Raw genomic sequence first — 15,392 nt, forward strand, 5'->3', positions numbered from 1 at the left:
TCCTGGTGGGTAATCGTCCTGGTGGGTAATCGTCCTGGTGGGTAATCGTCCTGGTGGGTAATCGTCCGGGTGGGTAATTGTCCTGGTGGGTAATTGTCCGGGGGGTAATTGTCCGGTGGGTAATTGTCCAGTGGGTAGTTGTCCGGATACGCATCGTTACATCATTAATGTGACTACACTCACCCGCACGACAAGCGCATCTGTGTAACTGCCCCACATGGAACTGTAGAGGGTGACTGTAAGTGTCACCTCCTCATAAGCAGCTAAACTCCCAGCTGATGGATGCACAGCAATCCCACACCCAGCGTCCGGTACAATGACAGTTGGTCCCACAGTCTGGTTTATTAGTGCTGTTTCTTTTCTATTTAGCAGTAGCTTAGAACTGTGGAAATGCATGATATCGCCATTTATACTGACACTAAGTAGCACTAGTAGAAAACCCAAACAAATGGCAATGGTGTACGTGGTTGGCAAAATAACAAGAAATGTGTGCAGTAATAATAGTTATACATTATGCACTGCAATTGTCTTTACTGTCCAGCTGTAACCATAGTTATATAACTATAGGAATAAAGAAATGTTTCTGTACCTGGAGTCTTTGCTATCAGTGGCACGTGAAGGTGCCATGACAAGCGTTGCTATCAAGTTTTCCACCATTACAGAATATGAGGTGGGTATGGCAGATTCATTCGTCAGACACAGCTGCCTTGTCACAGGCTCTCCAATCAGAATGCTACCACCGAAGTCAATGCTGATGTGTTCCTCTGCAGTTATATTACCAGGAAGTGCTGCCTGGCACATTTTGACATGGTTGACAGCATTAGGAATCCCCAAAGCACTGGAACGTGGTATCCCAAAATGACAAGACATAGGGATGCCAGAAGCTTCTTCCTGCACCAAATCCAAGCTGGCTGACAGACCATGGGAGCGACAGAATATGGATAAGATGATTGGTTGCTCACGCTCTCCTATTTGGCATGGAATCCAGATGTTGCAAAAATCTCCCTAAAAAAAGTAGCAATCAACTAAATATTAATAATGTGCTGACAGATTTATATATGCATATATACGTATCCATACAGTCAACTATATGTAATCAGAAAATAGTCACGATTTCGAAATCTATTGTTATTCAATTATAATTGCATTGATATGACAACGAGTTAACTAAAACAAGAGCCGCAAAGCGTCTGGGCTCATCTGAGGTCTGTTGCTACGATTATAAACGTAAAATTTCAGTCGTGCGTAGTACCACATTTGTTACGCGCAGATATGCAGACACGCAGTTGCGTACACATCATTGTTAGGACACGCCCACTATCGCAGATGGAGGGTAGGGGGAGGGTGGGGGAGGGGGAAGGGGGAGGGTGGGGGGTGGGGGCTCTAATAGCAAAAGCAGTTCACTCCTTTGTTAACAGTCAACAAATCCATGTTTAAATCCCTCCTCTTGAGGGTCAAAAGGTTATCAGACACTTACTCTTCGCTCGTCAGTGGAAAGCACATTTCATGGTCCTTTCAATAAAGCCATAAAAATGGTAGGTCACCGCTGAAACAAAAAAGTTTTTCAATTGCTCCGTCACACCATGTCCTCAGAAAATGTCTAAAATCTGCCCTGTGCCCATTGACCTTTGACCTGTGACCTCCAATTTCGGCACAGTGATGGCTTTTCCTACCATGATGCTATACACCGACTATCACGAGCCTAGGTCGAGCCGTTTAGATTTGTGCCGCAATTCTGCATTTCCTCCCTATACCTTAAGTTAAGGAGTGAATGATCCCCCTTATTTTACACCTCTTGACCTTTGACCTTTGACCCCCAGCTTCGACATCCCAACTCGTTTTCGGATTACCCCCCCACGTCCCGAATATCGTGACCGTACGTCGAGCGGTTAAGATTTGTGCCCAACTGTTGACGGACGGACGGACGGACGGACGGACGATCATGCGATTCTACAAGCTGCATCTGACTATGTCAGATGAGCTAACAATGGATGATCGTACTCTGCTCTCACGTTGTCATATAATTGCATTGATATGACAACGAGTTAACTAAAACAATGGATTAACATGCATGATCGTACTCTGCTCTCACTTACTGCCTCATGTGGGACCAAGAACACCTTTACTGTCAATGTCTCATGGGGACCAAGCTGTCCTTTATTAGGGGTCAGGCTAACAGACACTTTCTCCTTGTCCTCCCCAGCTATGTCGCCCCACTCAAAATCTGCAACACATAAATAGATAGCAACACACACAAGTATCCATTTAATGTCAGAGTAATTTTACATGTTTGATGTGCATTTCCCCAGGTTATAAAAATCTGATTAATGATGACAATGTTCTACGTTTACTATGTATAAAGGTTTGCGACATGGTTGGATGAGGTAATTCCGAATGAAAAGTTACCAGCCGTGAGTAGAGTTTTGTTGAACAGTGATATGCTGTGGGAGCTTCTCACACCAATATAGCAATCTGGTGCATTGAGATGACAGGACAGAAGGCACACGTCTGGTGTCTGAATATCAGCATTGGCAAAAATACAACTGCAAGAAAAGGAGTTGATGACACAATTTCATCAGTTTAAAGTAAATAAAACAATTGAAAGTTTTCTGATATTACATATACCCCAGGCAGGAGGTACAAAATATAATAATAATTTCATATTAGTGACAGAAAAAGTTATATGGGCACTTTAGTATGAGTCTAAACTACGTACTGCTGTCCATATAGTAAAGGATTGAGGCTCATTGGTTGATTGAATGTATTTCGGTAAGCATATGTGGATATATCCAGTAAGGCATTCGTTACCACACTATTGTCTCGTTATATGTGATTTTGCACATCACATTATGTTCTATTTTGCCAACTACCCATAACTATATATGCAGTCCCCATGCTGCTATGCTTGAATTGTTTGCTGAGTTTAGATTAATCAATCTATATACATATACATATATATATTATGAATCGTAAATTCAGATATTCAGGGTCTTAATCTCACCTATGCGTGGTATATTCAGTCGAGGCTAAGACTACTGTGTCCAACTCCCCACACTGGCTAGGTGTGTACTTCACAGCCACCACACTGCTGCTTTGTGCTTGCAGTTGCCCGCAACTTGGTATGAACTCCAACTCAGACACGCCCTAACACAAGATCGAGACTGCAAGTTGTGTATCATTTAAACCCGTAGAAGGCGTAGTGTTATACAAGTTATGTTTAGCATATATATTCACTAACACACAAGTCGTATGGGCATTCTGAGCCACGAACGCGTGTGCAATCGTTAGATGTAACACAGACAGCCATCGTCGTATCGACGGGCAGCTTCCTCCTCCTCATATATTCACTACATGTGAGTAATGAAACATTTTGTTGTCGTTTTCAGTGAAACAACAGTAGTTTAGAAAAATAACAAAAGCTCAGCTATGACAACAACAGAACAGAAGTTTTCTTTAAATTAAAATGTCAAATTTTGTAATCAAATGCTTGAAAGTATACTACTGACCCTGCAATGCTCAGAACTCTCTGCTATTGTCCACTTGATAGATAGAGATGATGGATTCTTCAAGGTAAGGGGCTGTGAGACTGAACTCCCCAGACGAATCAAACCAAAGTCCAGGCATGGTTCATCAATTAACAGCTCAGGACCCTAGCCAGAAAATGTAAAAGGAAAAAATTACTTATATTCACATGTACCATCAAATGGCCCTCTTTAACATAGTAAAATGGGCAAAAATCAGATTATATAATTCAGTAAATGGTGAATACAATTTTAATAAAACTGAATATAAAATTAATGATGCACCCCTAATAGTAATACACATAATAACAAAACACAGATGACTTAAACTGTATTGTCTATTTTTGATAATAACAACATAACATCAGAAGTGTCATAAAACTGTAATATAGACTATAATATTATGACACTCCTGATAACATTACAATTTACCTTGAATTCAGCAGACACAGATAACAGCAGCGGCTCAGAAAGCCCATCTACATAGCAATGTATCTCCTGTGAAAATTTGCCTGGCTGTGTGCTGGTAATACTGAGGGTAACTGTTACTGATGTACTGCTCGCTGCAATTGTAATAAATAAATATATATGTGTACCAGTATACACATACACATTATATTGTATTAATTCAAAGAATCTCACCGTAATAATTTTATCCCTTGACTTGCACAATCATCACTCTTAGTAGTTCATTCTAGAATTTCAAATGATTCTACATTATGCGCATAAGAGCTAACAAATGCAGATGTAGACAGTACTGATATCATGACACCCTCTACTTTTAGCACAATAGATTGCCATATCCAAAGTAAGAGACAGTATAGTACTTACCAAGTGAACCCTGCTTAGGACTGAGAGCTATGAGGTCATTAGTTTCTCTGGTTTGGAAATGGAAATCTGTGTCTCCATTACTCATGTTCAGCAACTGCATTAACAAACCAACATAAGAACACAATTTATTTAGATTGCCTTATCATAAACTCACTTCTAAATATAATTATCTAATTGATCTTGCATTGTCCCTCAATAACAGTAAACCTTGACACTGAACTATCACAAAATATCTCTGGTAATACAGCAACACTAGATAATTTACTTTCACGACACTATGCACCTTTTGCCATGAAGTTTGTCTGGCACACAACCAGAAATACCTGAAACTCCTGCTGCACTGTGCTTCCTAATGGTATGCTGCCAGGAATGTTCACTGTACATGGTTGCAACATGACTCTCCAAGGTGTGCATGCACCTTTTACAGCTGCATTGAACACAGTGTAGACAGGCGCTCTTGTTTCACTGCCAGCACTTCTCCCTGCAGCATCTTTTAGCCTTAGTGAAACTAGGTGACAGCTCATCCCGACCTGGGAAGGCTTGAACTGCACAACAAACTGCTTTGTTTCGAGTGCACCTAGCATGCCATGTTGCTCTCGAATGGAAAATGGACACATTTCATCCACATCACCACATAAATCTTCAGATTCCATGTTTTCCCAGCAAAGGGTGACAGGTTGTGATAGTGTCAGATGAGAATGAACTATCTCCCATTCATATGTATAGTTGATATCACTGTAAGAAATGTGAGACAAGTAAGTACTTTTGCAGTACTAAGCAATAAATTTGTAAGCAACCATACAGAAATTATTTACAGTAAATACTTCAAGAAATTAGAAGCAATTACGTCAGCAAAATTAAAAAATATGGTGCATTTAGAAAGTATATAGTTTTTAATCTTCAGCATATATGTTCATCACATATCGTTTCTATCTAGATTCCTAGCTACATAACACCTGGGAAGCAATAAAACATCTAACTAACATGACACTATACATATATCTATACCTATTGTTTCTGATGGACAGTGTTTTCTCTGCATGCATGTTGGGATTCACTGATGGAAAGTGCAGTATATGGGAAGCCCACGTGTTTACCAGTTCACCCGGTCGTGGGTCGGCTAACTCGCCTGGCCAAACAGAGACGACACTCACACTGGGGGTGCAGCCATCACCTGTGAATAAACCATTAAATGTCTGTAAACCAGTAACATTCTGTGCAATCTATGCTTGCCACATCTGTAAAGTTTACATTAAATGATAGAGATCTTTATATACATTTTGACTGTATGTGAATGAGAAAAACATCTATTATTGCTGGATTTAATCATATTTAATATAACTCTAGTACTAATTATGCATACTGAACTGACAATGACATGGTCCAAGTTCACATTTTTAAGTCTTATATTTGCACAAATGCACCACATAGCTTAAAAATACCTTTAACAATAAACTTCTGTTGTCTGCCCTTATCACAAGATATAACAAGCAAACACTGACTTGATCCTTCTGACTCTGGAGTGAAAAGTATTTCCAACTCAACCTTTCTTTGACCACCAAGTTCGAAAGAAGCCGGGGTGATAGTAAACTGAAATAAAATAAATTAATTAATGAATAATTAAATAAATAAATGAATAAATAAATATATAATAGTTATATAAACATATAATAATGTATAATAAGGTGAATTTTATTAAACATTAGATTGCAAGTGCTGCCGAGGTACAGCACTCATCTTGTACCTACAAACTGTCAGTAATATTATCTAACAGTTCCACTACCACGACCACTATCACTACCACTACAACTACTACTGCCATTTCCAGTAACACAACCACTAACACTAACACTAACACTACTACCTAGACTACTTGTGCTACAGCAACTGATGCTGATAGTTTACTCCTGTTTCTGCTATTGGTACTGCTACTACTAACATCCACTAATACCTCAGTGAATTTTCCAATGAGGACTTCCATGCCAAACAGTGACAACCAAAATAATGTTGTCTGAACTTGTGCCACTGTTATTATTAGATGAACAGACAGACGGATAGATAGACACTTCGATAGTTTACCAACCGCATCTAAATGTCAGATAAGCTAAAGCACAGTAATTTAACAGTAATTTCTACGTATAACACTTGGATGTTAGTGAGCATGCCCAGCTAGATATTCTTGACTATAGAGAAAGTATTGTACAGGATAAAGTAAAAAAGAATGTAGAAACTGCAAGTGATTCTCATTTTGATGAATGTTCTTTTTATATTGCAGACCTAACCTGGGCTTTGTGTGGTAGAATTGTGTCATGTTCTAAATGGGCCGTAAAAACTTTACTCCTGTCCTCTGTACAGCACATGGGGAACTTCACCAGTTTGGTTCCTGTTAAAACACACTGACCGCACTCCAACACTTCGGGTACTGAAAAGACAGTAAAATGAAAGTATAGAAACACCTCAGTTAATCAGCACAAACCCATCAAATCTAGATAAAATGGAAAACTAATAATAACTACCATAGAGAGAATACTTTTAGAGTGGTCACCATAAAATAGGTTTATTATAGTAAAAATATCAATTTTCTTTATTAATTGTATAATGAGAACTTAATATTCATTATTACACTAATCAGAATATGTAACATATTTAAATGTAAATGTTTACTACATAAACCTACTTCCTAAAACTGCCGGTGGAATCCTTGCCTCCACGGGCACTGTTATAACTGCTCCAGATTGGCATAAAATCTTAATGACATCCGAGCAATCACTAAGCGACTGAGGTCTAAACACAACTGGATAGTAGCAGCACATACCTGGTGCGACACACCCTACTTCACAGGGAAACTGACCTGTATACATCAAGTGAAAATTAAGCACAGATAGAATAATGAAATGCACTTACATTTCACACACGGATAACTAGTACAAACTATTAGTATAAGAGTTCACCATCAAATAAATCAGGTTCCATTACCTAATTGTGCACATTCACAGAAACCAGGTCCTTGTGAGAAATTATACAAATCAACATTCCTAATATATTGTCATTTAGTATGCTAATTGGCAGGTGTACCTGGTCCAACAGTGAAGCAAGGCTGCCTGGGCTGTATAACTCGACACTGAGTCATACTTTTAGTGACGTTTTTTAGCTCTAGAACCTTCTCATAGACCACACCTTCATCGAAGTCAAGAAATGTTATAGAGGAGGGTGTTGGAATGAACTCCACAGTAGGTTGATCTCTACCCAAATAAAATACATAACATGCAAAAAAAAATTAACTCGCATTGACTGAAACGTACTTGTTATAGAATATTGCAGACACTAAAATTACACTTCAACTATTCAGGATTAAGCTATAGTTCAAGTTCAATTGCAAGATATAGTAGTAAATGCTTACTGATACAAAACAGCAGAACTTCCTTCTTTGGTCAGATTTTTATGTTTTTGTTTAACACTTCTTCGCAATGAAGGAGGTAGTTGGTGATGTGCAAACACCGGTTTCTGAAACAAGTGCATAGATAGGTATACAAACGTTGGTGTTTCAAATATTATATATATATATATAGTATAACACAATTTTCCATGACTCATCCTGAGTAACTTTTTTATGTTCTCTGAAACGTTGCCGTTGTAAGCTAACAGTCCCAAACACATCAAAATCAAAAGAATAACTCCAACACAATAGTGATTCATTGCTATGAGTTGATTATAGAAATAATTAATATGTAAGAGTGACGAACCTGGGGCGGTAGTCTCTGGTCTATGAGGTCACACTCTGACATGAGTGTGTAGTCAGAATCAATAAATGGAAGTTTGTCCCGTTTCTTGCACTGTAATCGCTGATTCCATGCGATTGTGCCTTGCATGTATATAGGCTCTGATGGCTTCCCTAATAATAACCAAATAATTGTCAGAACAAAATCATTTCTCTAGAGCGTTAGTGTAATGACACTGACACCATATATGTATCACATTAACTGATTTCATGTGCTACCTAGCTGTTCAAGTATGTGCAATTTATGTTTACACACAATGAGCATAACTCTAGCCACTTGGCTCACATATGTATTATTAAATTGCTGCATACATGTCGATATAAATACTGTATCAGACTATCAGTATGTAAACCCAATTATAGCCAGAAATGTGGATAGATGCACAGGGAAAATCTCAATACATGACAAGTACTACTAGATGGGCAGACCCACAGGCAGAGTGACAGATTGACAATTTGAAATGCCATACAATATAATAAAAGAATGATGTTGCTATTCCACTGCATCTCAGCAGGCTAGATTATCTAGAGAAAACCTAGCTTACATGAAAGTCTAATAGCTGCTGTAGGTTGCTCATGTGTGAAGTCTTCTACCACTATAAGGTCATACTTTCTCAAGAGACTTCCATCTATTCCTGCTCCATATCCACCTACAATAAATACGAAAATTATATCTGTACCTAACCTCATATATTAAATTGGCTAACTTGCTGGACTAGTAGTATTGGAAAACTAATTGACTGTGAGGCAACTGATGCAACTTTAGAATCTTGTGCACACAGTAGTGAATACGAGTTTTTATAAAGCACGCACGCACTTACGCACGCACGCACGCATATATACTACCATAATATCAGGGGGACAAAATCGTCTCATTAAAGACAAATCAAATGAGGAGTCTCATTAACTCCTGATAATATGGTAGCCACTGTAGGAACAGAGTAGGGGCCTACATCAGGGCTGCCAACATTGAGTTAGATTTGAGAGTGAGATTACGCAAGGGTGCAGAGCGACTGAGCGGGGAGAAAGTGTGGGATGGGGGCATCCCTCTCCCACACCAGGGAGCTTTTGCATTTTTCAGCTTGAAATTGTGCATTCTGGTGCATACTTAAGAGAGTTTTTAAACATACACATGTATGTAATGCAATACACTGTAGTTCAGCTTTTAGATGGATTAGGTACATGTGTATATATGGATGGCTCAAAACGTTTCTGTTTGTAAGCTGTTACCAGTTGTTACATAAGTGTGCATGAGAATTAGCATACCCAGAGTGAGAGCGTGAGATTAGCCTCAATTGCGTGAGTCTCACGCCGAATGCGTGATAGTTGGCAGCCCTGTTACATTGACAACTGACCCTACTGTACTATTAAATGTAATAACATGCATGCACTACTCATATCACTATCATACCTATTTTCTTATTAAACTGACATAGAGCCACATCCTGTTCACTGCTTTTCATATTATTTATCACCCGCTCTTCTGCAGATGTTGCTCGAGCATGCGCCTGCATGACGTGTGTTTCCAGCATAGACACATCCTTGATCCGCCTGGTATAGACCTCTCTTGCCTAGATTCAAAATAAGAAGCTTCAACTTTCTTTACAAGTTCTGTTAAGTGTTATAAGCTTCTACTCTCTTTACAAGTTTTGTTAAGTGTTATAATGTAAGAAAACAAGAGCAATACTATAGTTAGCAAAACTAAAAGGCCGTAAGGCGTAACTGCACAATCCTAGTTTTGGACCATGTTTTGAACGGTTTGGGGCCCCGCAAATGTGTTTTCGCATATGTGCTAAAGTAAGCGTTTATACAGATTACCATAATCTAAATTCAATCGAGCACAGGGGCGGATCCAAGATTTTTGAATAGGGGATGTCCATGCAGGAGGAAATAAAGGGCACTTTTTCCTGCTTAATTTTTCAGGTGTTTTAATAAGCTACCCGAAGGCCACTTACTGACTTAGGGGGGGGGGGACCTCCTACAATATTTTTTTTTTAATTGGTGCATTCTGTGATTTCTGAGAGCATCTGAGCAGTCATTTTGATGTCTATACTAGTACTTCTAGAATGCAACTTGCAGGATGGAATTCCAAATTTTTTGCAGAAAATTATCTTTTAATTTTTTAGGGCACTTTGAAATTAAAGGGGGGGTCCGGACCCCCCCGGACCCCCACTAGTAGATCCGCCCCTGGACTCTGGAGTATACCTTTTTCATGTGTGCCACATATTGCTGTTGAAATTTGTCTTTGCTGCCCTGAGCAGTAGCAATCATGTTATTAATGAGCGCATCAGGTGTAGACGGTATGAGATCCTGATACTGTGTGAATGCTGCTGATACCAGAGCATGTACGTCACTGAATCCACCACTGCCACCAGTACCAGTATTATCTTGTTCAGCAGATGCCATCTTACATAACTACAGCTTACATAACGAGTAAAAGCACCATATCAATCACCTCAACGTTTTACACAAGTACAACAAGTACGACAAGTCGATAACGTAAGCGCCGCAACGATGACATCACGCCCATAGTTACGGGGAACGCGGTCGTAGACTGGTTCCAAACTCGTCACTGCGTGGTAATAAACGCTGCATTGGCTATGTAGAGTTCATCTATCACACCAGAGCTGAAGTGGTGAAAATCAGGGAAGGATTTCCCAGAGGTGGGGGAATCCGTGAGTAAACTATAGTGCTAGTACTCAGGACCCGCCAGACTGGCGATCGGGAGCACCGGGAGTTTTCCCGGTGGCCTGGCATGCTAAGTCAGTAAGTGGCCTGCCCCCCCTCAATTTTCCCGCCAGTCCCAGGACCCCCAGACCCCCGCTTAAAAAGTGGCCTGATTAGTATTTCGCGCTATATTTCCCGGCCTGAATGATTTCCCCAGTCCGGTACGTGTCGCGCGAAATATCTGACGAGTGCGAAATAGCTAAGATAGGACCGCCCGGTCCCGCCCGCGCCCCCACCCCCGCATGCGTGCCGACCCGACCAATGACAGCTCCTCTTTGTGTTACGATAGGTTGTGTTCCAAGTTCCAGATACCAAGTTCTGGTACAGGGTAGCGAAGGAGCAGTGTAATGAGGGGGAGGGGGAGGGAGGAGGAAGTTTAGAGTAGTACTAGTAGGTGGAGTAGGGGGAAGCTAGTGAAGAATGAGGAAGGGGAGAAGCTGATGGAGAAGGAGGAAGGGGAGAAGGGAGAAGCTTGTGGAGGAGGAAGGGGAGAAGGGAGAAGGTGGTGGAGGAAGAGGAGGGGGAAAAGCTGGTGGAGAAGGAGGAAGGGGAGAAGGAGGGGAGAAGGGAGCTGGTGGAGGAAGAGGGGGAGAAGGGAGAAGCTGGTGGAGAAGGAGGAGGGGAGAAGCTGGTGGAGAAGGAGGAGGGGGAGAAGCTGGTGCAAATACTATAAGTTAGCCAAAACTAAAAGGCCGTGTTTTAAGGCGTACTGCACAATCCTAGTTTTGGACCATGTCATTAGAACGGTTTGGGCCCCCCGCCAAATGTGCTTTTCGCATATGTGCTAAAGTAAGCGTTTATACAGATTACCATAATCTAAATTCAAGTCGAGCCACAGGGCGCCGATCCAGGATTTTGAATTAGGGCATGTCCATGCCAGGCAGGAAATAAGCGCGGCACTTTTTCCTGCCCTTAAATATTTCAGGGTGTTTTTAATAAAGCTACCCGAAAGGCCACTTACATGACTGTAGGGGCGCGGGGACCTCCTACAATATTTTTTTTAATTGACGTGCATTCTGTGCATTTTCTGAGAGCATCTGCAGCAGTCATGTTTAGGATGTCTATACTAGCTACTTCTTAGAACTGCCTAACTTGCAAGATGGAATTCAAAATTTTGCAGAAAATTATCTTTTAATTTTTTAGGGCCACTTGAAATTAAAGGCGGCGGGCTCCGCGACCCCCCGGCACCCCCACTAGTAGATCCGCCCTGCGCACTCTAGGAGGTATACCTTTTTCAAGCGTTGTGCCACATATTGCCGTTGAAATTGTCGTTTATGCTGCCCTGAGCAGTAGCAATCATTTATTAATGAGCGCATTCAGGCTGTAGACGCGTATGAGATTTCCCCTGATACTGGGTGAATGCCTGCCTGCATACAGCTGAGCATGCTACGTCACTAGAATTCACCACTGCCACAAGTACCAGATTATCTTGCTTCAGCAGATGCCATCTTACATAACTACAGCTTACATAACGCAGTAAAAGCACCATATCAACCACCTCAACGCTTTTACAACAAGTACAACAAGGCTCGACAAGTCGATAACGTAAGCCGCCGCAACGTATAGACATCACGCTCCATAGTTACGCGGAAACGCGGTCGTAGGACTGCGTTCCAAAACTCGTCGACTGCCGTGCCGCTAATAAAACGCCTGCATTGGCCCTATGTAGAGTTTCATACTATCACACCAGCAAGCTGAAGTGGTAAATCAGGAAGGATTTTCCAGGGTGGGGGAATCGTGAGCTAAACTATAGTGCTAGTACTCAGCGACCCGCCAACTGGCGCATCGCGGAAGCACGGGAGTTTTCCCGGTGGCCTGGCATGCCTAAGTCTCAGCTAAGCTGGCCTGCCCCCCTTCACATTTTACCCGCCGCCAGTCCCAGCGACCCCAGACCCGCTTAAAAAGCTGGCCCCTGCATTAGTATGCGCGCTATATTCCCTCGGCCGAATGATCTTCCCCAGTCCGGTAGTACCGTGCCGCGCTGCGCAGAATAAATCTGACGATGTGCGCAAATAGCTAACGATAGGACCGCCGTCCCGGCACCGCGCGCCCCAACCCCGCATGCGTAGCCGAACCCCGACAATGACAGCCTCCTCTTTTGTTACGATAGGTTGCTGCCTTCAAGCTTCAGATACCAAAGTTCTGTACAGAGGTTAGCGAAGGACAGTGTAATGAGCCGGCGTGCAGGGGGACGGCGAGGACGAAGTTAGCAGTAGCTACTAGTAGCCGTGGAGTAGCGGAGGAAGCTAGTGAAGAATGCAGGAAGGCGAGAGCTGATAGCGCAGAAGCGACGGGAAGCGGAGAAGCGAGCAGCTTGCTGGCAGCGACGAAGGGAGCAAGTGAGAAGCGTGCGTGGAGCAAGAGGAGGGCGGAAAACGCTGGTAGCGAGAAGGAAGCGAGGAAGTGCAGAAGCGACCCGGAGAAGGGAGCTGGTGGAGGCAGAGGGAGCAGAAGCCCGGCAGAAGCTGCCCTCGAGAGCAAGGAGGAGGCACCAGAGAACTGGGGGAGAAGGCAGCAGGGGGGAGAAGGCAGAAAGCCTGGTTGGCGAGAAGGAGGCACGGGAGAAGCTGGCTGCGAGAGGAGAGAAGGCGAGAAGATCCGAGAAGCTGGCTGGGCAGAGGCAGAGGCAGGGGGAGAAGCTCCGTGCAAGAATTGAGGTAATAGTCTCTGCGAGAAGCTATGGAGGAAGGAGCGAAGGTCGGACGAAGGAGAAGCTTGGGAGGAGGACGCGGGATGAATGGGAGAAGGTCAGGGGGTGGAGGTAGCGAAGCCGGAAAAGCTGGTGCCGAGGAAGCAGGAAGCGGAGAAGAGCCGGAGCAGAAGCGGCAGCTGGCTGCAGCCGAAGGAGGGGGAGAAGGCGAGCAAGCTGGTAGGCAGAAGGGGGAGGGGAGAATTCTGGTGCGAGAAGGCAGGAGGGGGCAGAAGGAGAAGCTGCCCGTGGCGCAGAAGAAGGCAGGAAGGGCAGAAGCTGGTGCCGAGGAAGGAGGTAAGGGCCGGAGAAGGGATGCAAGCTGGTGGAGAAGGAGCAGGAGCAAATGCTGGTGGCAGAAGGCAGGCAGAGGGAGAAGCGAGCAAGCCTGGTGGAGCCCAGGTAAGCCGGCGTAGGAAAGGAAAAGCTGGTGCGTGCAGAAGGATGAAGGGCGAGAATGGAGAAGCTGGCTTGCGAGGCAAGGAAGGGAGAAAGCGCAGAAGGTAGCGTGGAGGCATGGAGGCCAGGGAGAAGGGATGCTGCTGTGGGAGGCGTATGAGGGGAGAAGGGGAGAAGCCTGCGTGCGCAGAAAGGAGGAGGCGGGAGAATGAGAAGCTGGTAGAGAAGGCATGCGTCAGGGGAGAAAAGCTGCATGAGCTAAGCGGAGAAAGGGCAGAAATCCTCCCTGTCCTCTTACTCCACCACGCTTCTCCCCTCCTCACCGCCTTCTCCCTTCTCCCCTTCCTCCTTACCACAGCTTCTCCCTTCTCCACCAGCTTCTCCCTTCTCCGCCTTCCCCCCTTCCTCCCCATTCTCTTTCCCTCCCTTTCTCCCCCCTTCCTCCCTTTCCTTCCATCCTTCGTTCCACCAGCTATCTCCCCCTCCTCCTCACCATGTCTCCATTCTCCCCTCCTTTCCTCCACCAGCTCTTTCCTCTCCTGGCTCACCAGCTTTCCCTTCTCCCCCTCCTCCTTTTCTCCACCCAGCTCTCCCCTCTCCTTCTTCCACCAGGTCTTCCCTCTCCCCTCCCTCCTCCCACCAGCTCCCTTCTCCCCTTCTTATCCCCTCTCCTCTCTCCACCAGCTCTCTCCCCCTCCTCCTTCTTCACCAGCTTCTTCCCCTCCTCCTTCTCCCACCAGGGCTGTTCTCTCCTCCTTGCATTCTCCACAGCCTTCTCCTTCTCCCCCTCCTCCATTCTCCACCAGCCTTCTCCCCTCCTCCTTCTCCTACCAGGCTTCTCCCTAGCTCCCCCTCCTCTTTCCACCAGCTCCCTATCTCCCCTCATCCCCTTTCTCTCTTCTTCCACCAGCTTTCTCCTCCTCCTCCTTCCTCCTCCTCCAGCACCTTCTTCCCTTCCCACCTCCTCCTTTCTCACCAGCTTCTCCCTTCTCCCCCTCCTCCCTCACCAGCTCCCTTCCCCCGTTCTCCCCCTCCATCCTTCTCCACCAGCTTCTCCCTCCTCCTTTTCCACAACCTTCTCCCTCTCCCCTTCCTCCTTCTCACACCAGCTTCTCCCCCTCCTTCCTCCTCTCACCACCTTCTATCCTTCTTCCCCTTCTCCTCCACCCAGCCTTCTTCCCTTCCTCCCCTTCTTCCTTCTTCCACCAGCCCTTCTCTCGATCCTTCCTTCTCCACCAGCCTTCTTCTCCTTTCTCCCCTTCCTCCTTCCCCTCACCAGCTTCTCCCTTCTCCCCTCCTCCTCACCACCACTCCCTTCTTCCCTCCTTCTTCCCCCTCTCCTTCTCCACCAGCTTCTCCCCTCTCCTTCTCCACCACCTTCTCCCTTCTTCCCCTTCCTCCTCGCACCAGCTTTCTCCCTTCTCCACTCCTCATCTCCCATCAGCTA

At 44.3% G+C, this 15,392-nt stretch overlaps 2 protein-coding genes across 2 annotated transcripts in view; one reads left to right on the plus strand and one right to left on the minus strand.

Annotated features, from left to right (window-relative positions):
• The window catches only part of LOC106808367 (deleted in lung and esophageal cancer protein 1-like), an 18,519-nt gene extending 7,923 nt beyond the window's left edge, over nucleotides 1-10,596 (minus strand). Inside the window, exons 1-19 of the mRNA XM_014811065.1 lie at nucleotides 10,336-10,596; nucleotides 9,542-9,701; nucleotides 8,676-8,780; nucleotides 8,096-8,244; nucleotides 7,753-7,856; nucleotides 7,428-7,594; nucleotides 7,030-7,203; nucleotides 6,635-6,774; nucleotides 5,795-5,942; nucleotides 5,361-5,526; nucleotides 4,676-5,087; nucleotides 4,353-4,446; nucleotides 3,954-4,084; nucleotides 3,507-3,650; nucleotides 3,002-3,144; nucleotides 2,407-2,543; nucleotides 2,097-2,224; nucleotides 590-1,005; nucleotides 184-382 (exon numbers count right to left, since the gene is read on the minus strand). Of these exons, the coding sequence (XP_014666551.1) occupies nucleotides 184-382; nucleotides 590-1,005; nucleotides 2,097-2,224; nucleotides 2,407-2,543; nucleotides 3,002-3,144; nucleotides 3,507-3,650; nucleotides 3,954-4,084; nucleotides 4,353-4,446; nucleotides 4,676-5,087; nucleotides 5,361-5,526; nucleotides 5,795-5,942; nucleotides 6,635-6,774; nucleotides 7,030-7,203; nucleotides 7,428-7,594; nucleotides 7,753-7,856; nucleotides 8,096-8,244; nucleotides 8,676-8,780; nucleotides 9,542-9,701; nucleotides 10,336-10,536 (3,318 nt within the window). The 5' untranslated portion in view covers nucleotides 10,537-10,596. The remainder of the gene's footprint in view (nucleotides 1-183; nucleotides 383-589; nucleotides 1,006-2,096; nucleotides 2,225-2,406; nucleotides 2,544-3,001; nucleotides 3,145-3,506; nucleotides 3,651-3,953; nucleotides 4,085-4,352; nucleotides 4,447-4,675; nucleotides 5,088-5,360; nucleotides 5,527-5,794; nucleotides 5,943-6,634; nucleotides 6,775-7,029; nucleotides 7,204-7,427; nucleotides 7,595-7,752; nucleotides 7,857-8,095; nucleotides 8,245-8,675; nucleotides 8,781-9,541; nucleotides 9,702-10,335) is intronic.
• Nucleotides 10,597-13,536: 2,940 nt separating this feature from the next.
• Nucleotides 13,537-13,962, plus strand: LOC106808361 (rRNA 2'-O-methyltransferase fibrillarin-like). Its single transcript, XM_014811054.1, has one exon. It carries the CDS (start codon nucleotides 13,537-13,539, stop codon nucleotides 13,960-13,962), a length of 426 nt encoding a protein of 141 aa, XP_014666540.1.
• The last annotated feature ends 1,430 nt before the right edge of the window (nucleotides 13,963-15,392 follow it).

This window comes from Priapulus caudatus, unplaced genomic scaffold (genome assembly GCF_000485595.1).
Source record: "Priapulus caudatus unplaced genomic scaffold, Priapulus_caudatus-5.0.1 Scaffold270, whole genome shotgun sequence".
In the NCBI taxonomy this organism is placed as follows: domain Eukaryota; kingdom Metazoa; phylum Priapulida; class Priapulimorpha; order Priapulimorphida; family Priapulidae; genus Priapulus; species Priapulus caudatus.

Excerpts from the sequence above, each read along its gene's own strand:
- LOC106808361 (XM_014811054.1), top strand. The coding sequence starts at position 13,537 with ATGGAGGAAGGAGCGAAGGTCGGACGAAGGAGAAGCTTGGGAGGAGGA.